This window comes from Amblyomma americanum, chromosome 6 (assembly GCF_052857255.1).
Source record: "Amblyomma americanum isolate KBUSLIRL-KWMA chromosome 6, ASM5285725v1, whole genome shotgun sequence".
NCBI classification, from domain to species: Eukaryota; Metazoa; Arthropoda; class Arachnida; order Ixodida; family Ixodidae; genus Amblyomma; species Amblyomma americanum.
The window spans coordinates 23,947,557-23,972,307 of NC_135502.1; the positions used below are offsets into that span (position 1 = coordinate 23,947,557).

At 48.2% G+C, this 24,751-nt stretch overlaps 2 protein-coding genes across 3 annotated transcripts in view; one reads left to right on the forward strand and one right to left on the reverse strand.

Annotated features, from left to right (window-relative positions):
• Positions 1 to 351: 351 nt before the first annotated feature.
• On the reverse strand, positions 352 to 13,847 carry LOC144094602 (uncharacterized). Its single transcript, XM_077628520.1, has 5 exons — positions 13,774 to 13,847; positions 8,876 to 8,993; positions 4,890 to 5,057; positions 3,995 to 4,096; positions 352 to 1,783 (listed from the first exon to the last, which is right to left on the reverse strand). Exons 1-5 carry the CDS (start codon positions 13,785 to 13,787, stop codon positions 1,709 to 1,711), a joined length of 477 nt encoding a protein of 158 aa, XP_077484646.1. The 5' UTR covers positions 13,788 to 13,847; the 3' UTR covers positions 352 to 1,708.
• Positions 13,848 to 19,924: 6,077 nt separating this feature from the next.
• The window catches only part of LOC144136455 (aminopeptidase N-like), an 82,174-nt gene continuing 77,347 nt past the window's right edge, over positions 19,925 to 24,751 (forward strand). Inside the window, exons 1-2 of one of the 2 annotated variants that reach the window (XM_077668790.1) lie at positions 19,925 to 20,148; positions 20,238 to 21,365. In XM_077668790.1, coding sequence (XP_077524916.1) covers positions 20,245 to 21,365 — 1,121 coding nt within the window. In that variant the 5' untranslated portion in view covers positions 19,925 to 20,148; positions 20,238 to 20,244. The remainder of the gene's footprint in view (positions 20,149 to 20,237; positions 21,366 to 24,751) is intronic. The other variant, XM_077668791.1, reaches the window with a different exon arrangement.

Sequence of the window (24,751 nt, forward strand, 5' to 3'; positions counted from 1 at the left end):
ACGTCACAAACAGGTCTAGTTGAACAGAACAGCCGCATAATCTTTCAGTTTTTTTTTAATTCGCCAGTACTACAAGCCAGAAAAGACCAAGTGTTCCTAAGGGTCGGTCGTCTAGGGACTAACAACTATGCGACAACCATTGTTCCTTGGAAGAGCACCCACTACTCCTTTAGAGACAAACTGTAAAGGGGCATCAGCCAAATCCAGTCTTCCCACGGACCAATCGCTCGTCGCGCGGGCGGAAGCGTGTAGTCAGTGCCATGCATTTTAACCATTTCAGGCTTATTGTGAGCGCGTCACCAACGATATAGAGCAGATACAAAGCCTTTTTATTCCATCGTTTTCCCTACAGCAAAAAATAGTCGCAGTAGCCGACAAACGTGACAACGCCGCTATAAAGCCGGTTCGCTTCTTCCTATAGCGGCAGGTGTGCAGAAGAGCTTGCTGCCGCGGCCTTTCCTCCTGTCGGTGTTGACATTGCGGCGGAAGGGAGATGTGCTGCATTTGTGTGGAGTGGACCGCGTAACAAGGATGCGTGCGACCTTACAAAAGCCAAGTGTTGTGACAAAGCGCGTGGCGCCTCCCGAGGGTGCAGCATGCTGCACCGTTCGTGTCGCTGCAGTTACTTAATTCATTTTATTTCAGAAAGATTGGAGGCTGTTATCAGCTAAATACCGAATGAACAGCTAGACCATATAGCCTAACAGTCGGGCTTGCAGGAGCTTAAAACATTTTATATGCTTGCATATCGGTCTTCTCTTATCATAGCGCTCCTGCGTGAGCCTATACTGGCCTATAGTAACATTAAATAAATAAATAAATAAATAAATAAATAAATAAATAAATAAATAAATAAATAAATAAATAAATAAATAAATAAATAAATAAATATGGCGGAGAGAAAGCACATACAAGAAGCAATGCAACTATAACAAGTGGTGTGAAAACTATATGATCCAATAATAGAGAGGAAACAAGCTGCAGAAACTATATACTATGCAAACCGCAATGCATGGTGTATAAAAGTGTTCCTTCTTTATGCCGGCCTCGGACGTTGTGTTTTGGGACTTTTTGTAAGTCCATAGAAGTTTGGTTAAATCCCGTAGCTCAGGCCAGTGGGGCCTGTGGAACACAACACCCTTTAAACGAAAAAGTGAAGTTCAGTGCTGTAGCACTAGCGAAATGCATCGCTTATATCGGATAACAGATGAAACTTCTTCGTCTAAAGAGGGCACTCGACAGCACGAGGTACGTACTCTTCTTGCGGACGCTCGTGCATAAACCTGGCTCGTCACATACTCAGCAACCGTTTCCTTGCTGAACGGAAAGCTTTAAATGTGACTGAATAATTGCCAACGAAACTGCTAACCATTAAAGCGTTTAAGCCAGTGGTTTTGCATATTCTTAACTTCCTGCTACTTTATTCCTAGAATACGAGGGGAAAGACGGTGATATGTGCGCGTACTGGCGACACAACGTTCAGATACTTGCAATAGCATCGTTAAGGCGAAGTTTACTAGCTCAAAACAACTAGTTGCTCAAAATATGGCAAAGTGGAGAAATGAATAGATATATATATATATTCGGCTTTGAAAGGACCGTAAGTGCCGCTTTTGTAGTACGCAATTATATGAATATGAAGCAATGACACGCTACGGGGGTGCATGTGACAAGGAAGGGATCGAAGGCGGCTGTAACGGCGGTGAAGTCAGGGTGTTGGGACATAGATCAGGACGTAAATGAGGTGCACCAGGTGAAGCAGACCGGTGAACATCCCCGTGGCCTGAAAAAAAAAAAAAGGTTGAGGGCATGCATGGACGCTGTTAGACTCATTAGATGTGTGTCCCAAGAAAATTACACGTCCGTGCCGCTGAATGGTAGATGCCGTTACTACACCTCACACTAGACTATGACACAACATCAATGGTCAAAAGCAGGCAGAGCTTTATTATCTCATTGAGCCAGATAAAAAGAAATGTGGAAAGATGAGGCTAGTATTTTATTTATTCAATGGGTTGCCTGACACTATTTGCTACGAAAGAAAAAAAGTTCTATGTATAAAAACCATAAATGAAAGCATGGAAGGGGAAGTCTGATAATCAAATATGATTACAGCGATGCTTGAATGACTTTTGCTCCCCTAACGAATAAAACTCACTACAGAATCATTGCTCGTTCTCTTGAGTCCCAGGCCCTCAGTAGCGCACAAAGCAGGGCTAGTTGGTGCGCCCATCATGCAACGCGGCGCACGACAAAGTGTAACAGAGAGAATAAGAAGACTGGACAAACCGCGCTCGTGTACGTCCAGTCTTTCTGTTCCCCCTACCCCGTCTCGTCGTGTTTTATGGGCCGTGTTTCATTATGTCTTGCGCCTCAGTTGCGTATAAATACTTCTGGCTCTCTCATCAAATATGATCAGCAGTTGTCCACAGATACGTTCGTCATACGATCGAGTGCAGGCTTTCTCGGTGCTTAAACATCCCCTTTCCCGCTATGTAGGTGCGGTATCACCTAGTGCAGTTATGTTAATTTATTCATCTTTAGTGTGAGCGTTAAAAATGTCTAAAGTTGACTATTTATTTTTATTGATTAAATCGTACTGATAAGCCCCATTTTAGAGTCACGAGAGGGAGAGAATACAAACGCTTTGAACAAAACATTAATACATATTAAAACTTCAAACATCAGACATTGACGACGGATATTTCGAGTTCGAATAATGCGAAGACAACCTGCAAATGCTGTTATGCAGCAGCTAGCGACAGAAATAAAAAGTAACCAGACAAAATATTATAAAGCGACATATAGGGAAGAACAGGTTGGCTCTGATTGAAATATTGGTCAAGGCTTATCTGAGAAGTTCTGTCGTACTGGCTCTTGTACAACATTAGTAGGTAGTTGATTCCATAGCTTTACCGCATAAGGAAAGAAGGAACAATGAAAGACGTCAGTGCGTGCAAAGCTGAGGCGTATAGTATGAATAAGCAATCGGATGCTAAGTTTAGACGGCGAATACCGGGTGTTTCACCCCAGGCGTTATGACCTTTTTAAAAATAGGCTTTTTGAGTCAGACGAGGGCTTTTTTTGGCATAGCATTGTCAGCGGTGTATCAGAATACTGCTAAGACGTGCTAACTAGTAGACTGCTTAACTAATATTGAAGTCAAATTTTTGCAGCGATAGCTACATTAGGGTAGCATTTCGAGCCTCCAGCGTGGCGGCGCCGCCATGCTGTCACGAGGTTGGTCACGTGGTGCGGAGCAGCTGCCGACGCGCGGCGCCGTGGCTGATCACGTGGTTCGTCACGTGACCAAGTTCCACTCGGCCAGCTGTAGCTATATCGCGTCCCTCCAGGTTTAACCAGAGGTAAACCACCGCCAATTTTTATCTATTACTTTTAGTCTCCTCATTTATTGAGAGGTGTGTTGCAAGCTTTGTTGCAAGCGTGAATCGAATCAGCCCCTGGAAACACATACATGCTGCTACTATGAACAACCTGTTGACGGCAACTCAGCGCACACGTAGCTCAACCTGTTGCACTACGCCTAACACTACTGCCCGCTTCTGGTGGCCTAAGTCACACGCGTGTTGGGAAAACACCACGTCCCGCCAAGACGCAGCCTCAACCCGCCAGTTTGAAACAGTGACCCGGACGAGCATCGCTAACTAAAGACTTTTTTCGCTCTGTATCTCGTAGCATATATGTGCATGTGATTTGGAACGAAGAAAATAAATACAAAGAACAATCATACGAAACGAGGCCGAAAGCAGCTGCTACCAAAGTTCAGCGGCGGACGGTCACGCGCTTTCAGGCAGCTCGCATAAATACCTCAAAGCAACATGGGTGGTATCTCAACCTGGAACAACCCCCTATAAAACAGGGGAAACGGCATAATACATTTGTGAGGTCTTTGCGAGCGCGCGTGCATGAAACATATACACCCGCTGCCAACAGCCGCGGGGCAAGCGACACAGAGCCTCCGGCGCGCACTCACCATTCCGCAGAAGGCGTCGGGCATCCCGGGAAGGTCGTACGTCATCACGGCCACCGATCCGAGGAAGTACATGCTCATCGCGCTCGCCTGGAACACCTTGTACTGCAAAGGTTGCACTTGTGAGTGAGAAAGAAAGAAAAAACACGTTCTCGGTACTTACGGAAAGCGCTAAATGGCCGAACTACCAGAACCCCGACCTCCAGCTACTCTCTCTCTCTCTCTCTCTCTCTCTCTCTCTCTCTCTCTCAAGCAACATGACTGCTGCTGATGATGCTGTGTGCCAGCGGATCAAGGTTCGGCGAGAGTTGTGCGTTCTGTCGAAAGAACTGCGGGTGACGGTATGTGCGTCTCGCGAGATGGGAGGCGTCGTCGCGGAGCCACCGTAGTGCTGAGGGAGTTGCCTTCCCCGCGGATGGTCTGTGTTGTCCTCACAGGGGAGGAGTGGCCGTTGCGCTAGGGCGTGAGCGCGCCCAGCGGACAGCGCATCGAGGCTTTGCTCGCGTTCGAACCACGTTGGCCGAGGGGCTGAGAACACTCGCCGTCTCGACGTCCTAAACCCACATTAGTTAATCTTTTATTGCCTGTACTTCTGAGTTAGGGTTGCTTTGGTGCATAAATCTCTCACACTCTGTCTCTCTCGGTGCACGCAAAACTTATCTGAGAGTTGATGAAAACCGACGAGAAAATAAGATGGGTGTACGGGTCAGAGCTCCCAGTCTAGAGGGACGGTAGGAAGGGAGCCGCAAATTTTTCGTGATTAAAGGAAAGACCAGTAATTTCGTTGGACGCCTGAACCTTGCTTTTGGGCGAAGGGATGAAGGACGGAATGAAAAGTGACAGCCATTATGCAATGCTGCGGATTAATTTCAGCGAAGGAGGTTGTGGCCCCACTCACGTAGATGGTGATGGGCAGCACCTCGGCGACATGCTGCGAGCTGAGTCCCGTGAGCAGGAAGTGGAGCCCGTTGAGCGAGTAGCCGAAGCAGCAGGCGTACAGGAAGTGCTGCGACTTGGAGCCCACGCCGAAGATCATGTACGTGAAGAAGTTGCCCAGACCGGCCAGCTGCACGCAAGACGGAAGCGAAACGAACGAGGCAGCAAGGATGCAACAACCGGCAGCAGCCGCCGGCGACACAAAAGTGTCGCGAAGTTGCAAAGCCACAAGCAAAAACACTGAACGAGCCGAACAATCAGGATGTGCGCTCCGCCTAAATTAGAGAACCTTTTCTGTGTAGTACACGACCGTAAGGATATCGGTATGGCTATACCGCTGGCAGGATACGAGGTCTATCGATTCCTGGACCCTTTCCTTGGTCAATGTTAATAAGGTGAAACAAAAATAATACTCCGAGAATTTTTAAATGTAAACAGCGCCTCAGAGATTTTCACGCGTACGCCGACAAGACGTGTGAACGTTTCGTTCACACGCGAAAGTATGCCACTTGGCTTGCGGCCGCAAAGTACTGGCACTTAATTGAACGAATGGCGAGGAGCTTTGCTGAGCAAGCACGTTTCGTCTACATTGAGTCACAAGCTTGCTATATCTGCTCCGTCACGGTGTGCTAACGCAGGCGTGATGGGCTTCAGTATCCGTAAAATGCAGAGAGGATACGGCGCATATGACCGATAGCGGTCGCTAGCACGGAGCAAGAAAAACTCACGAGGAAACGTTACGTGACAGTTTTGTAGCCTAGTCTTAAAATATGAAAGGGAGGAAATCAGTACAAGGGGACTGTCTGTAGCGTATTTTCATTGGCTAGAGTCCGCTCTTGGCCTTCACGTGGAGCCGACTTTGGCGTAAAGAGGAAAGTGAATGGCTTCAAGAGAGCTACGCTTGCGGAGGCAGGCCGCATGACGTAAAGCTCCCTCCCGAGTTTTCATTCGTTCGTAACTGTTAGACCCTGGCGTCGAGAACCTCATGGAAAGTGAGGGAAATCAGCCTCATTGCTGAATATATATATATAGTCCTCATCGGAACATCAAGAGAACTGAAAGCGCTCCTCTTACCAGGATATGCCGTAGCAGGTTACGTTCACGGTCTGTATGACGTGCACATTTTTGTCAATAACTGTATTTGGAGATATTTTCCACTGGGCAGACAAAAACAAAAATAACAAACAAAAATAAGAAAGACGGAGAAGGCATGCCATTGTCTTTGCTCATTTTTCTTCTTGCCTGCCATTTGGGTATTCAGCTCTTATACTGTCCTTTCTCACCCCAAAGAGTCGGTTCATCCCTTTAAGCGGAAAGACAGGTGCATGCTTTTTGGGCGTTCTATCGGATCGGTCTCTTCGTGTGCCTGGTTGAAAAAGCGCGACAAATGGACGATGAAAGAGCACAAGAACAACCGCTAATTCGTAAATGAAGCTTCATTCGAGACAGGAACGCATGTACGTTTGTATTTTTACTCGCTCTTTCAACCATGCATTATAACTGATTATAACCAACTTGCCCGGCTCTCCGCCCTTCCTTTGCGTACCGCTGGTGTTCCTGGGTTCCCTCACTTCCTTAATACCGATGTCTAGAAACTTGGTCTATATGCGCGTTTAGAATTATGCATTCACCTTTAACGTGTAAAGACGGACTTGTTGACTGCTTATACAGCAACTTACCAGTGCAAACAGTACGATGGACGTGACAAACAACAAATAGCGTCAATTGTGTTGTCCTTCCTTTTCAATTGTGTTGCCCTTCCTTTAATATGTCCGTGTAGTTGTCTGCGCTGCTCAATTACAGATTTAAGTCAGTGACTGCGCTGCTTTCCTGCTTTCCACAGGCTGGCTTCCTCCGTTCGCAGATTTAACGACAATTTGACGAGGAACGAGCATATTTTGGCCAAAGAGAGACAGACTGTTTGCTCGACACTCCGTTTTGAGCTCCCTCCCTCTGAGCCATGCATACCAGGCCATTTGCAATGCTGAAACCACATCCGGTGGAGGATGGCCAGAAATGTGCGTTGCCATCACTAAATGCGGAAAAACTCGGGCGCTCGGGTAAATCTTCACCTCAAACATTGCAAACAACTGGGGGTTCCATCTTCGTCACTAGCCTGAAATCTCGAGCCGCGCACAAATGTCGGGAGAACGGAGGAAGCAGTGGGACTTTCCCCCGGCATTTCACGACAATCGGCGATACACCCCACCACACGGCTGCGCAAATTCAGCGTTTATCTGATTGCAACGCACAGTTCGAATGTTTGCAATAGCGCACGTCGGTCGAGTCTTCTGGGCGGCAGACGCACAGCGCGATGCGAAACGCCGTTTCGTAGGCAGCCTCACCACAAGCCGCACTTCTCAGCGCTCGTCGGCGTGTTTGCCTTGGTGGCCGAAATGCAAACTTGCACGTACGGAAGGCAAGCGCAGATTGCAACGCGAATCGGAGGCTGCCGGAAGGGTGCGCACCGGCACGACAAGGTTTGCTATTTCCTCTTGCTCGCGCGTCCTTGAGTAGCATTTTTCTCTTCTTTTTAACCCCAACTCCTCTTTTTTTTTTTTTCGACGACTGCTGCGGAGCCTTCAACTAGCAAAAAAAAAAGGGGGGGGGGCGGGGCGGGGGAGTGTATGAAAGGTACCGTTAGATGGCACTGGCGAACATTGCACGAGTTGGGGCATATATTTGACTTATTTCTCCTGTTTGGAAAACACTAGAACAAAGCTTCAACGTTGCGAAGGTTGAGTTCCTGCGAGCTGATGTTTAGCCTTTGGAAGGGCGTAATGAACATGACCTGTTCAGTGTTTCTGACGCCCGCACAGCATTTCTTTTTTCGTGCTTATGTACACTGCTACATTGCGAAAAATGTAAGCGTATGCACTTATCATTTTTTTTTTGTTAGAATGCCGGGCTAATAAAGCGGCTTTCGTTTGGCCGGAAAGGGCCATGGTCACAGGGCGACGAAGAAGGCAATGCCGCGCACAGTCAAGGACAGCAAAAATGCATCCATTAAAGGCATTGCTGACAGAGCCTCTGCGGGGGCATCCAAGCAAATTGACTACGGGCTCGGCCAGTGTGCGATTCCGATGTACTGCGCTTCTATTCTTCCTTCAGGAAACACGTAATACCCGAGTGGCAAGGTCAAGTCCAACTAAGCAAGGATTCCTTTCGCGTACAAATCTGCAGCAGGAAATGCCGCAGCAAGGTTAGAAGAGGGACTGCATAATACCACTTGAGCATGTCTGCTATTTTTGGTGCATCCTTCGCTCTTTTACCGCGCTTAACGATGAATTTCCCAATATCCTAAATCGGCTCACTAATCTGTCCCCGTGTGTTGGGCTCTGCGTTGCAGTTCATTCAACAAAGAAGGATGACAGCCTATTTGTTCTGGGTGGCGTGAAGAGACTGGACTAACTCCTTTAGGTTTATGAAAAGCCTTTCTCTACGAACTAGCAGTCGCAGCACCATTTCTGACACTTCTCGCACAGTTCGACGACCGTTTCGCTATTGCTAAGCACGGCTTCATGTGCGCTCTTCCCGCGCTCCTCGGCTCGTCCTACAGCGCGAGCAAGAGTTTCCGCCATCTTGATGCAGTTTCCCTAGAAAGCGCCCGCTACCTTCCTCGAATCCCTGTCTGGAACGGCACGTGGTTGCGGATATCCGTCCGACGGGGCAGAACGGATGTCAGTTAGGCGGTCATTCACTGCATCTCGCGCTATCCCGCCTTTTCCGCTGTATTTACCCGAGCCAAACTGTTCAGACCATTGTCTTGTTGAACTCTGTTCAGGGTCAAGGTTCGTTCGCGGCCCGCTGCTGCATGCGGTGTCGTATTTCGCTCTCGAACTCCAGTGTGCTGCCGACGGTCGGTGTGTGTATAGCACGCGATGACCGGCCGCTCGGAAGCCAGTACCCGAGGCCGGGACGGCGTGGGTCAAACGAAGGTTCACGCACCACCTGCAGGGCGTTGAGGAAGCCGTTGACTGAGAGCACGTAGTGGGTGTTGAGGTGCAGCTGGCTGAAGGTCTCGTCCACGGCCGACTGCCGGCCCACCAGCAGCTCGTCGCTGAGGCTGCGCCATATACGCCAGTGCGCGTTTGTCTTTCAAGAGAGCGGTATTCATCTTCATTGCGAATATGTGTGAAGTTACACTGCAGCTTTTGAATTGGACGGTATTTGCGGGACAGCGTGTGAATTTAGATGCACGCGGAACACCTAAGTTAATGAAGAGCCGATAAGAACGCTAGATTAAAAGGCGAAGTACAGAACTCTCGCTCGCCTAACAAATGGTTTTAATGTTCGGGATCGCTGGAAAAAAGAATGTTAGCCTCAAGCGCAGCAATAGGGGAAGCTACGTATATTCCAACTTGCGCTGGGCCTTTCTTCTCAGCGCCTCGTATATAAACTATATGTCACCGTTTAAATGCGAACACTACACTTATTTCCTTTGTCAGGCATTGTGACGACATAGGCGTTCTTTACCGCGCGCAGAAAGCTCAGTTCACGCTCACTTAGTCCTTTAGGCTCAATCCAACCCATTCGTATACCGTTACAGTCGTCAAGACACCACGATTCATTTAATTGATGTGAAATGACGTCAGAGGCATTGCGTATTTTATCTGCATAAAACAGCAAACGCTCCGCCATCCCAGCTCCGTCTGTTCATACCGACAGTAAAAACTTTATAACTGAGCACTGCGCACGCTCTCTTTGCTTCGTTAGCTGAGAAAAGAAAAAGCTGTTCACCGTGCTGTTGTAAGCCCTCAACACTGTTGATAAGGTCATTGCAGGTGCTGCGACTCAAACTGTCGATTTGCAGCTGCACTGAACTGTGCTGTAGTTCAAAAGGTATCAGCATAGAATTTCGTTAAAACAAATATTGATTTAAACTGATTTATGCGCACTAAATAAATACCGCTTTGGCAACACATTGTGTTCTGAACAATTCACTGTTTCGATTCGAAACTTCGAAACATCCTGTAGCGCCGAGGCCATCCCTCCTTTCATCGTTAACGGTTGTTGAGACGTCCTGGCACCACTTTTACTGTAAATTTTGGGTCTTTTTTTAGCACACCATCTTCTCCCGCTGCTTGTACAGAAGCTCTCGTCATCAGTTTTTAAGGTCGGAGCGCGCACAGCTCCCGAATGCAGGCCTATCTGCCTTTAGCCTTTTCCTACTCAGGTGTTCCAGATAGCCGTTTATTCACATCTGTCATTTGTTTTTAAAAGCCAACTACATGGCTATCGGCATGGCTGTCGAACAGGTCGCTCTGTTCGAACTAACCATGTCAGTTTTTGTTTTTAGTAGCGTTTGCTCCTGCAGTCTCCTGCCGTGCGCAGGTTGACGCTGTTTATTTTGAATGCAGCGAGGCCTTTGATGTAGTACAGCACTGCACTTATCTAAAAACTGTCGAAGTGTGATCATTTAAGTCGAATTGCAGCTGGTTTGCTAGCTACCTACAAGGTAGACAAAGCCACGTGAGCTACGGTAGACAAAAGTCTCGTCCCTTTAATTTGACATCTGGGGTTCCCCAGGGATTCAATCTGAGGCCGCTATTATTCAGTCTCTTCATAAGTGAACTTTACGAAGTTGTTGCTCACTATCAGATGTCTCAATATGCTCACCACCCAAAAGCTATTCCGCATTAATCCGTTCTCCTTGTGACTGCAGCTTAATCCAAGAGGATGTCAACTATGTGTACAGGTAGCGTTTGTCGGGCAAGTTGAACTTGAACACAAATACGACTGTCATGATATAGCACACACGCTAGACCCATGGATTGAGTTTCATGACCCTCTCAGCAATCAAGCCATTACCAGGGTGTCTGTTGTTCGTGACTTAGGTGCCTACTTAGATACTAAGCTGCGTTTTTCGCCTCACATTCTGGAAGTCAAGAGCGGAAATCTGCACATGCTTGGCATGGTGACCCGTGTGTGCAGTGTCCTACTCAGTGCTGCATGCCATGTTGCCCTGTACCAGAGTCTTGACCTAGCGAGACTTGAGTATGCTTCTGTTGTATGTAATTTGATCTGCCGCACCTCTTCGCACAAACTCGAAAATGTGCAGAAAAGGTTTGTGAGGAATGCCATTGGTCGTGCGGTCTGCTTCTTTGCTTCCCAAGACGATTACAGGACAGCCTTGCACTCTAGGACTAACCGAATTAGAGAACAGACAGCAGTCTCGGGACCTTGTCTTGCTCTTCGTTTTTACATGGACATATTGACTGTATGCACTTATTATCTTTGATCAAGCTTCGGGTGCCTAGACGGTCCGTGCGACAAATCCGTTTGTTTGACAGGCCGCGGTTAAAACTAAGGCCCATTGTACGAATGATGCGTACGTATAATGAATGCCCAGATACTATGTGGTCCTGATATAAACAGGATTTTAACTCTTTCAGTCGAAACCTGCTGTGCTCAATGGAACTCTAACACTATTTGACTGTTTACTCTTTATACCGTTCAATGGCATTGTCTCTATCGTTTTCATTGCTTTTTTCCTTATTCTTTTCATTGTTCTTTTCTTTCTTACTGCTCTGAGTGCACCACTGTAATAGGCCTATAGCTCTTAGAGGACACCTCACAACAAACAAATAAATAAACAAAGCCCCTAGTCCCCAACTTGCGTCAGGTACATACGCACTCCTTTTCGTTCGTGCTACGTCACCGAAAAACAAAAAACAAGTTAGTTTTAATGGCTTGATTTACTTCATCACGCTCAGGCAATGAAGATTGCGAATAAAAATTATGCAATTGGGCATTTCATCTTCGATGGCGCTTACATTTGAGAAATATAAAAATCTAATAATTTATATAAAAACGTTTATTGCTGTGTAAATAAACTTAGCAAATTCAAATAACTTCAGAACGTTCAATTTAATTTCGAACCATATTACCACCAGCTGACGTCGCAGTACGTACGCTGGAAAGTCAAATTCTTTTGCCTGAATGATTAGCTCGTACAGTGAGCAATCTTGCAGCATACTGCTTGCATCTTTGAGAGTTATAACTTTGATTACATATATAAATGTCTTGGGCAGTTTTATCTTCACAATACTGCGAGAATGCAATCATCATCATCAGCAGCAGCCTGACTACGCCAACTGCAGGGCAAATTCCTCTCTTATGTCTCTCCAATTAACCCTGTCATTTGCCAGCTGTGCCCACCCTATGCCTGCAAACTTCCTAATTTCATCCGCCCACCTAACCTTCTGCCGCCCCCTGCTACGCTTGCCTTATCTTGGAATCCACTCCGTTACCCTTAAGGACCAGCGGTTATCTAGGCTTCGCATTACATTCCCGGCCCAAGCCCATTTCTTCCTCTTGATTTCGACTAGGGTGTCATTCACCCACGTTTGTTCCCTAACGCTCTCTTTCCAATATTCCTTCAAAAACGAACAAATGCTGTTGACATTTGAGTAGCTTGAATCGTACGTCATACGTGGAGCATAACATAACCAAAAATAAAATATCCGTTTCTTGTTTTCGTCGAGCTGCCGAGCTGCAGTTCGCGCGCAGTCACTAAACACACGCGGAAATACGAAGTGTCGGCGCAGCGTGACACGTTTTCGGCACGGCGCAAGGCGCTGACGGAGTACGCCGGCTGCCTTGAGGCGGTCAATGACCCAGTCACCCTGTGTCGTACATTGCAAACCCAGCGCGATGAACACGGTCGGCATAGCCTCGAGGGGACAGCTTCCGGAAAGGGCGCTTGCTCAAAAGGGCCGCTAATTAATATGCGGCCCCAGCTATGTAGGACCGCAACGCGGGGCGCACGTATCGGGAACATCAACAAGCCAAGCGAGTCCATATGCGAGGCGTTGTCTTTAAGCGTCGCGTACGAGGGAGAGGTTTTGTGGAGCAATGCGGCGTACTGGTCGTTCGAGCCCGAAGTTGGTAGTAGGCTAATGTAATGCTCTTTTATTGGCATTGACGCACATGAACGCGTACATGGTGTTTCAATTTTCTCTTCCAAACCAATTTTTTCCATAAGAATGCCATAGTTGCTAAAATTCACCACTTTTGAGACTGGCTTAGGTGTTCAGGCGGGAGCCTCAATCAAGCACATTTGTGAAGATTATTTGATTAATTATTGAATTTTTAATGATGTTGTTTTAACTCGACTACTCTGTGTATATAGGATGGAACGCCCTGTATAACCTTCAGCGCGCTCCAAAATCTATTATTTTCCATCATAACTTATCTTAGAGAAAAGAGGAAATATCCGAGATTTTCGCCAGTTATATACTAACCTGTAGCATGAGTGGACGCGAAGAGATGTTCACAGATCAACGCCACCTTCAATTCTCTCGTATATTAACTGTGAAGAAATAAAACAGCGAAATTCGCTGCAGCTAAGAACTTAACTCTGCCTTTTTATTTCATCCGCATGGCGCCACGTACCGTTCCTTCACTGTTCCGCCCTACAATGAGAATAAGTTGATCACCAGGACGTGACATGTTTGTTAGTGCCAAACCTGAGTATCGTTTTCAATGGTTACGCAAGTAAACCTCTCCAGTTACACCGCCAAAGTAAACACCCGAATTGCGCAGTTGAGAAGAAAGAGAACCCCTGCCCCTTCCAGCAAATTCTAATGTGCGGAGACGTCACGCACCGTAGGCTGCCATTTTTGCTCGTATAGTTCAAAGCTCGCAAGCAGTCACATCGAAACACAATTCACAGGCAAACAAAGAAAGCAAACACGCCAGTGCTGTGGCTGGCGACGCTGTGTGCACAAACGCTAAAGCCGGGATTTTACGGTACTCTTTCGTAAAGCAGTGACCCCTGATGGCAATGCAACTTTTTCAGCCGTGAGGACAACAAACCGGGGAGAAGCAAATGGGCATCCTACCTCATGCCGTTCATGTTACTTGCTTCACGGCGACTACGCTTTCCAGGCGAGCAGTCACTGCTTCTTCTTTCTCTTTCTCCTTTCTCTCTCTTCTTTCAGCAAACACTGCAGCTCATTTCCAATGATGCTGACGGTGTAGGATAAAGCAATAAAGTCAGATTCAATATGTTCTTCCAGCAATGTTCTAGCCTGGTAGCAAAATAAATAAGCATACAAATGAAAACCAGGATCATAACGGAGATCAGGATGGCCAGCGCTTTCACGAAAGAAACCGGTTACACAAAAGGCAGCTGCAAATGGCAGGGAGGGCGCTTCGAACTCCCGAAGCAATAATGTGGCTCTAGTGACATAACGGTACAATGCACTTGGGACACAACTGCGTCTTTATTTTGCGACAAAATGTTGATCCGCTGGAAGGAGGACGAGCGTTTCGCAATGACGCAGAGCGCTTTTACTTATATGTCAATGTCAAAGAAAGTGGCACCAAATTTGGCCCTTGTTCGGACATCGGAGAAGCTTTAAAAAGAAAAAAAAAAGTTTCAAACAACCGTTCTCTTCGCCGATCTCTCTCCAGTTGAGACGATCGACGTTCGTGATTTTGTCTAGGAAACTTTTTTATGGAATAAAACTATATTATACAAAGAAAGCAATCTTTGAAAACGTCCGACACAATATACGCAGGCAGAAATGTTGTTTGGCATTTCGCCTAACACCGTTCCTAAGGGGGCTTCTATCCAGTAACCTTCCGCTACCAGGCACAATTGGTCTTCACGCAGCACTTGCATCAGCGTAGCAGCGCACCTAAGTATACCGGTGAGCTGAGCAGAACTGCAGGCATCATGGCTGCCGCAGAAACAATGCGCATGCGCAGTGAATGGTGTAAGATCTGTCTATTACGGCTCCTGTTGCACTACTGCCCACTCATCCACTCTGCTGTGGCGTGCTTAGGGTTGCGAAGGCGCCACCACATTTGGGTTCAGCCACAGATCTGTTTGTACCGCTGTTCTAAATTTCCTGATAGAATCTCACCGACTGCCTTGCTAAGTGTTCCAACCTTTTCTTTTCTATCAATTATTACATTTTGACTAAATCATTAATATTTAATCCCTCTCTTTATTATTATTCTTAAAATTTTAAAATCAAAACACTCATCCCTTTTCTGTTCATGACGAAAAATTCACCGGTGTTGCGGTCCCACGTGCTTTTCCTTTTTGTTAACTGCGTTCAGGTGAATAGCCACCCGAGTCTTGGCCGATCCCCCAGTGTGGGTATGTGCCATCTTTTGATAGGCTAACAACAACAACAACAACTACTGGCGCGCGGTGCCTAGCTTTCTTTCTGCAGCACATCCTGTCCAGCACGTGGCCCGGCTCAGTGTTTTGTCGCACCATCAAGTTTGGTTCGTTCACTTACCCACTTAGCTCTCTTACAATATCCATGAAGGGGAAAGCACACGATAGTTACATCTGGCTGGTATGCTCAGCTATAGGGCAGAAACTTATGGACGTTAACGAGAAAGCTTGGTATTAAATTGCGGACGACGTATCGAGCCATGACAAGAAAAATGATGGGAGTAACATAAAAGACTGGAAAGAGCGGATTCTGAGTGTCGGGCTCAAAGACACTAGAGCGGAGGACCTCTTCATATAGATGGTGGACAACAAGAGAGGAGCCTGCTCAGGTCCTTAATGAATGCAGTCTTCATGACTGCTCATGCAGATACACAGGCAGTGTATACGATGACGATCGCCATCAGCCTGACTACGTGCACTGCAGGACAGAGGTCGCCCACTGACCTCCAGCTAACACTTAATGCGCAAGTTGCGGCACCGCTATCTGCGCAAACTTTCTAATCTCATCCATCCTCCGGAGTCTGCCGTCCCCAGCTACATATGCTTTCATTGGAATCCATTACGTTAAACTAAGCAACAATCGGTTGTCTTCCTTTCAAAGTGGAAGACTGGGCGAGTTGGTAGGTGCTCATTCTAAAACCGCGCAAAGCAAGACAAGGACGACGGAAACGTACAGCACGAGCGCTGTACTTCTCGCGTGGTACGTTTCCTTCGACGTTGTCTTGTTTGCGTTGTTTCAGAATGAGTATATTCCCTTCACATTACATGCTGTTCCCATGCCGATCTCTTCGATTCCTCCTGACCTCAGCTAAAGGATATCGTTAACTCACGCTCGAAGTCTGACCCGTTCTTCTCTCTCCCTGTCTCTTAACACATGTCATATGACAAGGTTTCGAATAAAAAAAGTCACAGACGATCAATGCGATTCTTGTCGTGGAGCATGTGTTCTCCCCCACGGTGGCGGGTGGCCGTGATCCAGTCTACCAATCACCGTGTGACGTGCCGTATCGCCTCTCCACTCGTCCGATCTAATCCAGCAAACAATGTTCCACGCCATATCCCCTCGCCATTTTCTCCACCCCTCGACTCTGCTTAGCGGCCAGTTTCCCTCTCGCCATTCGTCTCTTGCCATCGACTCGCCCTCTCTTCCTCTCTCCTTCTCCCTCTTTTTAGCGCTTTCTAGCTCTTCATTTTGGTTCCTGTCTCCCGCGACTTCACATGACGGACGCCAACGCCGGCCTCTTTTTCCGTTAAACGGGGTTCGAATGCTAACGCATTCACAAATAAAATAGCGCGTTATGTATGCTTTGCGCTAAAAGAACAGAAATTCTGCGAGAAAGGAATTCGAGAAAGCAGCGGATTGTCCCATATCTGTTGCGGACACCTCTATTTGGCTTGAACAGGATATCCATCAGGAAGGGGCTTAGGGTCGACTTTATAGTCAACCCCTTACACTTTATAACTTTATAGGTGGTGCTAAGCATTTAAAAGTAGATTTATCAGTACGGTTGTCTCGGTCCACAAGGTGTCCTGTGGTCGCTGTAATGTGTTAAAGCAAACGTACCGCGTTTTCCCTTGACCGACGCGGCGGACGTAGCACACTCAGCGAAGATAAAAAGCTGCCCCTCAGATAACACAGGTAACGTTCTGGTTGTTTTCAAGGACACAACAACAACAGCGTTTCGATTTCTCCAGGCCCAGCTGCAGCCGCCACTGCTCCTTCGCAGCAGCCTAACGTTTTGTGCCTCATGGGGAATACGTTTGGCCGAGGTAGTTGCACCGGCGATCCCTGGCTTTTTCTTGGTGAAAGAGGAAGAAGGAAAGGGTTGCCGCCGATTATTTTTGAGATCCATGCTTTCATCTTGTCTCTGAAGGCTGCGATTTCCGTACCTCGTACCAGTATTGCTAAAATCGCCTTAACTAAGTTGCACACACCGCCGTGAATGCATGACCTGCACAATGTACTCTATACGAGACAGACAAAATCATGTATTAGACACCAGGTTCAAGGCTGTGGCCTTGGTGTGTTGGAGTAGAACCATGCTAGGAAATGAGCGCGTGGCCTTTCGGAAAAAGAGACCCAGTCATTGTAGCTGCCGGTTAGGAATACCTCTCGTTCGTTTTGCAACGCGTGCTGGGCAGTAAGAGTGACAACTGTGAAATCCGACAGTCGATATTTGTTTCCAGGATCAAATCCGCAGTAACTGCATTTAAGGTGTGCTTGGGGCTCTGTTTAAGTACCGCCCTGAGTGTTCTTCCGAGAAACGCTGGTGCTTGTGCTCGACGAATGATGCTGTCATTACCAATCTTACCGGCTCCAGACACTCGAGGGGCTGTTAAGGAGCACGAACTTTTCTCTTAGATGCTTTCATGAGATTGTTTTTTTGTTGTTGTTGCTTTGGAGTGTTACTGTGTTCTTTTTGCGGTACCTTGCTGACTAAAGTTTGGGAGGAGGCCCGGTGAGTCCAAGCAACGATCATTGGGCAACTAAACTATCTGATGGGAATAGATTAGCTGAACACTCAACTGTGAAACATTATCAGCGCCTGACGAACTCAAAGGAATAAATAAAATCTGCTAACATTTTTTTTTTCCTCTGTTAAAATTGTTGCCCGTTTATTTCCTCAAAAAGCTGGACTGCATGCTCCGGCCTCCAGCTTTAAAACCCAAATCCATGCATGGGCCACGAACAAAGGCGAATAAAAAACAACGGCTGGGCAAGAAAGATGCAGAAAAAGAATGAGATACGGTACAAGCTGCTGTGTGAAATAAAGGCAAACAACAACAAAAGAGTTACCGTCGCCGCTCAGAGGCTAGGGAGCAGGAGCCATGCTATCTGCAGACAGATGCTTCATGGGCCTCTTAAGCTTAGATTCTCTTAGCTGTAGTGCAGTATTCCGCTTCAATAGCGAGCCGCTCGTCATTGTTCATTGGCGGTCAATCGTAATGGTTAAGATAGAAACCGAGAATGAGTTTGCGGATCCAAGATTAACAACATGTGGTAGCGTGCTAGCGTATGTCCTGCACCACGTACATTTCAAGAACGCGTTTTCAACTGCTAGTAGAGAAGACAGGCCCCGAACGCATGCGCAAACAACTCGGAAAAAGTAAATCTGAATCTCTTTGCACGTGCTCCTGAGCAGGCGGCCGCATATCGAAACGGGTGAAATTTAGGACGGTTGCGCACTGAGATTCAGTACACGGTCAGTCGCCACAGGATTACTTTGACACGAAATAATCCACCAGCTGCCAATAATCCATAATCACTCGCAGACGAGCCGGGCGTAGAGCTTATGAAAAAAAAAATTGCACGTGTCGGACAAGGCGAATCAGTATGGCAGGTAATATGTGTTTATTGCAGCATTTTCGGAAACACTTGAGTCTTGTAGTTGAGCTTGACGGAAAAGTTTAAAAATGCGCATTGTTTCTTTCACAATCACGAGTATATAAACGAGAGAGGAGGAGTGAGAATAAACTATTTCAGGCAACAAATTAACGATCCAAAAGATTTACAACCTGGAGGACAAGGGACGTCTGGTCGTCCCGGCAGTCGACCCGAGCTAAGCCTCCCAAATTGGTGATAAATAACGGGGGAAACGAGGGCGCTGAGTGGACACCGCACATTGAAAAATACCGTACACTACATGCTATGCTACTACTGAAACGTGCTACTCTTATCGTAACAACTGAAAACTTCCTCGTAGGGCAAATTTATGCCAACGAGCCAGGTTTGTGTTTCTCATTTACGTCAATGATCTTCTTCCAAAGTAGCATCTAACATTCATCTCTTTGCTGACGACAGTGCTGTTTATCGCGAAATAACATCATTCGAAGACGCTAACCCTCTTCAGACCGATGTTACCTGTATTTCTACTTGGAGCAATGATTGGCTCGTGGACCTAAACAGCGATAAATGTAAAGTTATGCGAATATCCCTACATGCTAACACTCCTTCCACGTACTACTTAAATAACGTCCGCTTAGAATCCACCACTACATATAAATACTTGGGCGCGCACATTTCTGCAGATCTCTCCTGGTCGCACCACATCGAGTACATTATTAACAACGCTAACCGCATGTTGGGCTACGTACGCCGAAACTACGAAAACCCTGTCTTCTCTTAAATTATTGCTTTACAAAACGCTGATTCGTTCACAACTGGAACATGCAGCTGCTGTACGAGATCCCCACTACGAAAAACTATAACTTCGCTGGAGATGGTCCAAAATAATGCCGCGCGTTTTATTTCATCTAACTTTAATCGAGGCGCAAGCATAACCAGCATGAAAACTTACCTCTCTTTACAGCGTTTAGCATGCCGCAGAAAAATAATTCGTCTCAGTCTTTTTAATAAATTGTACCATAATTCCACTCTACGGAACGCACTCATTGCTGTTCCTCACTACGTTTCAAGCCGCACCTATCATCGCCACAAGGTTGGAATTTCAACATTTCACACCTTATCAGCATTTCATTCCTTCTCACCTGGTGCTTCACGTGAATGAAACCACCTTCCTGCTGAAATCGTCGACATCAATGAAAACCAACATTTTCACAACGCAATAGCTAACATTGCATAAATAGCAAAAATTTCTTGTAATAGTCATTTTCATGTCTATGTATATTTTTGCATCCACTCCCCTCTTTAATGCCTCTGGCCCTGAGGGTTCAATAAATAAGTAAATAAACAACCGGGGCCCGAGTTCTCCTCGTAGATTTAAACATCCGCGCGAAGCTGGAAGCTTCAAGCTCCGTCAAGAGGTGACACTCGCTGCCTACGAGGCATCTGCGACAGGTGCTACTCCCTGCGCAGCTCACGACCCGCATTCAAGTCTATTGGGAAAAAAAAGAAATATAAATATCAATTCCAAGACGCAGGCCTCACGACGCAAGCTGCTTTTCACAGATGTCAGGCGAACGCGGAGGCGAGCCACGACACACTGCTGCCGGCAAATTCGGGACTGATATCAATTTCTGAGCACACGTCATCTTCTTTCACTGCGGCGCAAAGCAGCAGCCCGTGAGTATTTGGACGCAGCCTATTGTGGCCAACTTTGCCGTCTATTGTTCGAAATGGGGCTTCGCAAGATGCATCTTTTTTTCGAGCAGGTCGCACATGCCGCTCTTGCTGGGGCGGCGCGGCGAGCGAGCGTTAAAATGGCGCGACTGCGGCGTCGACCGGCGCTCCTCCGTGGTAGAGGGCGAACCGCTCCTTTCGCCGACAGATCAGCTGACCGAGGAGGAAGCCCGCTGGGAGGAGAGCGACTCCTCTTTGCCGAGCAGTTATTCGGCGCCGGGAGTGCCAGGAGCGCGGAAGCAGCAGGGCCACGAGCGGCGGCAGCAGCAGCAGCAGCAGCAGCATTGGCAGCGGCTGTTTCGGCTCCCGCGTGACGTTCCCGAGCCGGTCGGGCGCGGATTGGCTTCTGGCCTGGGGCACGTGGCACGCGGCGGCGGGTACGACGGAGCGCGGGAAGCAGCGGCCGACGGCAGCCAGTTCCATCGATCGGCGGCCGCCAGCCGCGACGGGTCCGGTACCGGCGCAGCCACCACCAACGGCGTCAACGGCACGCGAGGGGGGCACCGCCGACAGCAGCCGAAGCCCAGCCGCAGCCAACGCCGCGCGGGGGGCCCGCCACTGTCCATGAGTCCCAGTACCGAGTACCTGGACATGGACCGGAGCGAAGGCGTCTCGCACAAGAACCGCGGCCTGTTCGTGTCGCACAGGTGCATCGCCGTGTGCGTTGTCCTGGTCGTGGCAGCGCTGGCCGTGGTCGTCATCTCGACAAAGATGCTCACCGAGAGGGCAGACCAGGCCGCGGTGGAATCGCCCTCGGATCACCAGCCGCCCGCCAAGCCGCCGCCGAAGAACCTGCGACTCCCGCGGTCCCTGGTGCCCGTGCACTACGACGTCGAGTTGAAGCCTACGCTCGAAGGCAACTTCACGTTCGCCGGGTCGGTGGCCATCCTCGTGAAGTGCGCGACGGCGACGTCGAGCGTGACGCTGCACGTGAAGGACCTCAACGTGTCGGACGTGTCGGTGAGCGAGGCCGCTGGATCCCGCATGGAGCACGACAAGTACGACGAGGACAAGAGCCTGCAGTTCCTCGTCATTTCGCTGAAGCGGCCGCTTGCCGCGGGCTCCAACTACACGATCAGGATGAACTTCGTGGGCTCCTTGAACGACGACCTGGCAGGATTCTACCGCAGCTCGTACGTGGACGCTTCGGGACGCAAGAGGTAAGCTCTGCAATTTTTTTTTTTTTGTGCTTGGTACCGCTGTCTTCCCATTTTGCAGTTGTGTTCCCGCGCTTGTCGTTCAGTAGACCGAAAGGTTCCCATTGTTTCCTGGAATCCATGTTCTGTCAGTCATTCCTCTTCGCACATTCTAGTTTACAATGAACACGTGCTAGCATTTTGTGTCATGCCGATAAAGAAAGTAATTTGCTTACAGCGATAATCAACTCGTGCCGTTCGCAATCTGTTTCATCGCTCGTACAACGCGTTCATCAGGAGGAGCATGTCGCTCAATGTTTTCACCATTTCCATCGTTGTTTCTCGCTCCGGGAGTTAATTCACCGGCAGATAACTCAAGCTGGGTCTGCACGACGCGATGGACCGCAGGTTTCGCGCCCGCGTGTTCAACCATCGCGCCGCAGGCCCCGCGCGAGCGGGAAGTTTGAAAATGCAGAACTTTGCTGAATGCCTTCGGCACTGCCGGCGCGGCCGAGTTCGGTCCTTGTCGAGGCGCGGGTTCGACCTCGAAGCGCGGCCGGCTTCGCCGACGATGGGCGTAGTGAGAGTGGCTGGCGTGTGCCAGATACCGGTTTCCGCTCGCGCACGCGGGCTTCATTTGCAGCGGCCCGCGACGCCCCGGCGCCGAATCGGCTTCGCTGACAGCCGCACCGTATCGACGTCGCCCATCGGCGCACAACGTTTCCGCGCTTTCCTTGAAACGTCAGTCGCTTTGCGGCATTCTTTTGAGCAAAAGAGCAGCGTTAGTATCGCGGCAGCAGTTTCCGTAACCATATGCGCGCTTTGTTATGCTCGTTGTGGCATTAATTGGTTAAATGAATGTGTATTGATGAGAAGGTATCGGGATCTACTGCAAAGAATTAGCCTTCCTGGCGCATGAACACAGCTTTTGCTCGTGATGTTATGGTTTCGACCTTGTTATGGCTTTGGAATGTTTGCGGTCTTCGTACTTTGCCCTGAGATTATCATGGAATGTACAAATGCTGGCTCCCACCTTAAAAAAAAAAAGGTGCGAGTACCGTGTCGTGCTGTATGCTCTGCTCTCGTGTGTCCCCGACGTCGTGTTACGCTTCAGTCGCATCGGGATCAAGAGGTTACACCGGCTCCGGAACCCGTCTCTGTTGCGCAGGCTAGGAGCGAGTCCAGGACCTCTGTAGTGTGGTCGTGGGATTCGGTTTGGGTAATCGTAGCAGCGTATTTGTATTGCACATGGTGCGTCTGGACATTCGAGTGCATTGAGAGCGCCTGCTGCCCGAATGGGTTGGCGGCAGTCACGGAACACGCGTAACTGCGGTTGCGAAGGCGTTGCATCCTCGTCAGCAGGTGCCCAAGGATATGGGTGTCAGGGCGAGCCCTCACCTAAGCTTGCACAAGAATGCCTGCCAGTACAAGAGAACATCGGAAGCGGAAGCGAGTTGAACGGAAATAGCACGAAGTGAATGGTTACCTCTCCCTTGTGGTTGCTCCGGGGCTTGTATGTTTCATGTCATTGTTGGTTCCTGCCTTTCGTCGCGAGGAATGGTTCGAAGTGTTGAAGATAAGGCTGCCCAATACCTAATGGAGGTACATTTTATTGTTTTTAAGCGCAGATGAACTAAAGTCCTATGAAATCAAACTTTATAGGTTGTAAACAACTGAAACAGGCGTTCTTGTATCCAAAATCATGAGGCCGGTCTCAGCTTATCGCGAATCAGCAGAGCAGAAATAATACCACAAGAGGAGTGGCATAACAGAAGGTTGCGGTGGCTACGGCTCGTTCTAGTGGGTTTCATGTCAGCGTCAAAAAAGTTGCATGGTTTTAACGTAGTTAAGCCGTGTAGAGGTGCAAAAGCATGTGTTTAGCCTGGTTTTCTCATGGCTTTGCTTTGCTGGGTCGTCGGCACGTCTGGCGACGATATTAGACTCAAGTTAAGCTCTGATCAAGTTTAAGCTGATCTGATCTGTTCGCGCTGCAGATGGAAGTTGAGGAAGACGACGATGTGCAATGTACGGCGCGAGTGTGTGTTGGGGTTTAACACTTGGCTTGATCGGTTGCGGCGATAGCATAATGCTCTCGTGCAGTGGCCAGCGAAGCTCATCTGTTCGTGCCGCCGCGGGTTCGAAACCCAGTCGCAGCAATATGTATTTTATCTCTGCACCCTCAAGGCCAGAGACGCGACAATATTCTTGGTTAGGTCTGAACCCGTGACGTAGGGCTTTCGCACTAAAAGCTAATTAGTTCTTGGGTGTACGCAGCTACTGCAAATGATCACTACACCCCTATCAAATCGACCAACTATATGCAGAGGAGAATAGGCTTGCGGCAGAGAATTATCGGTTGTAGCGCAATAACAAGGACGTGAGCCGGTGGTCTAGGCCGTATCGGCACTTTGTCACGACTTCGTGCGATCGACCAAAGCCGTAGGGACATCACATGTCCCCGTCGTGTTTGAAGGCAATGGTTACAAATCAGAAGCTCCAGGTGGAAAGAGTGTCGAGGCTACATGAACAAGTGCTCATTTGATTGGGAACATCTGAACAACGAGATACTGCTGGACTGTTCTACAGGCTGCTGTTTAAGCGTAGTGAACAGTATAATTTTGTTTAACGTAATGAAAGAGAACCTCGCGAAGCATGTGGGAATGGAGGGAGAATTGCGAAGATTTAAAGAGCTCTGACGGGCGTGACTCCGTATGCCAGCATTCTGTGTCATTAAAGAGAAGTTATGCACTCACTGATAGCACGCGCTAACAAAGCGAATCTATGGGAAAGATGGTATAAGATGCTTAATTTTACTACAATGCAACGAGCAGAGAAGGAGCGCAGATGAGAGCAGCGCTGTAGTTTCTTTTGCCGAGAAAGAATATATTTGCCTTGATTTAGAAAATAGGGAAAAAGGTTTTGTTTCGGAATCTGGGTTTGATAAATTTGCAAGGACGTTATGAAATGCCCTATATAGACCTTCTATGCGCGCTGTTGCTTTTCCCAGCCAGTGCCTCCCTCTTTCATCAATCATTGCCACACAATAGCTGAGCATGAGCCAGAATTGTGCGCCGATATTCTCTGCACCATAACTACGAAACAAAGCCCATAGGTCAGGAGCTGCAACTGGAGAGAGCGTTGCGACCATACGAGCATCTGCATCAGGAGTTAAGCAACCACGACTTCAGGCTGACCACAGCGCTGTCAGCATGACTGATCGTGCCTGCACATTGTGCAGTATGGTTGGGCACCACAAAAGGTCATAGTCGGCATGGTTTCAGCAGCTGTGTCAAGCAGCATGCATTGCATTTTCACATCTTAGTGCGGAAGCGCAGAGTTCTGCTGCTGTCATCATTTATGCAGCTAACAATAAGCAGAACTCGCAGTGATCTTTTTTATTCCGCGCTATA

What these genes read in the sequence shown, in the direction of transcription:
- LOC144094602 (XM_077628520.1), bottom strand. An exon ending in TGCTGCCCATCACCATCTAC is followed by an intron (nt 4,097 to 4,889) that starts GTGAGTGGGGCC and finishes CAACCTTTGCAG; the next exon opens with TACAAGGTGTTCCAGGCGAG. An exon ending in CCGACGCCTTCTGCGGAATG is followed by an intron (nt 1,784 to 3,994) that starts GTGAGTGCGCGC and finishes TTTTTTTTTCAG; the next exon opens with GCCACGGGGATGTTCACCGG.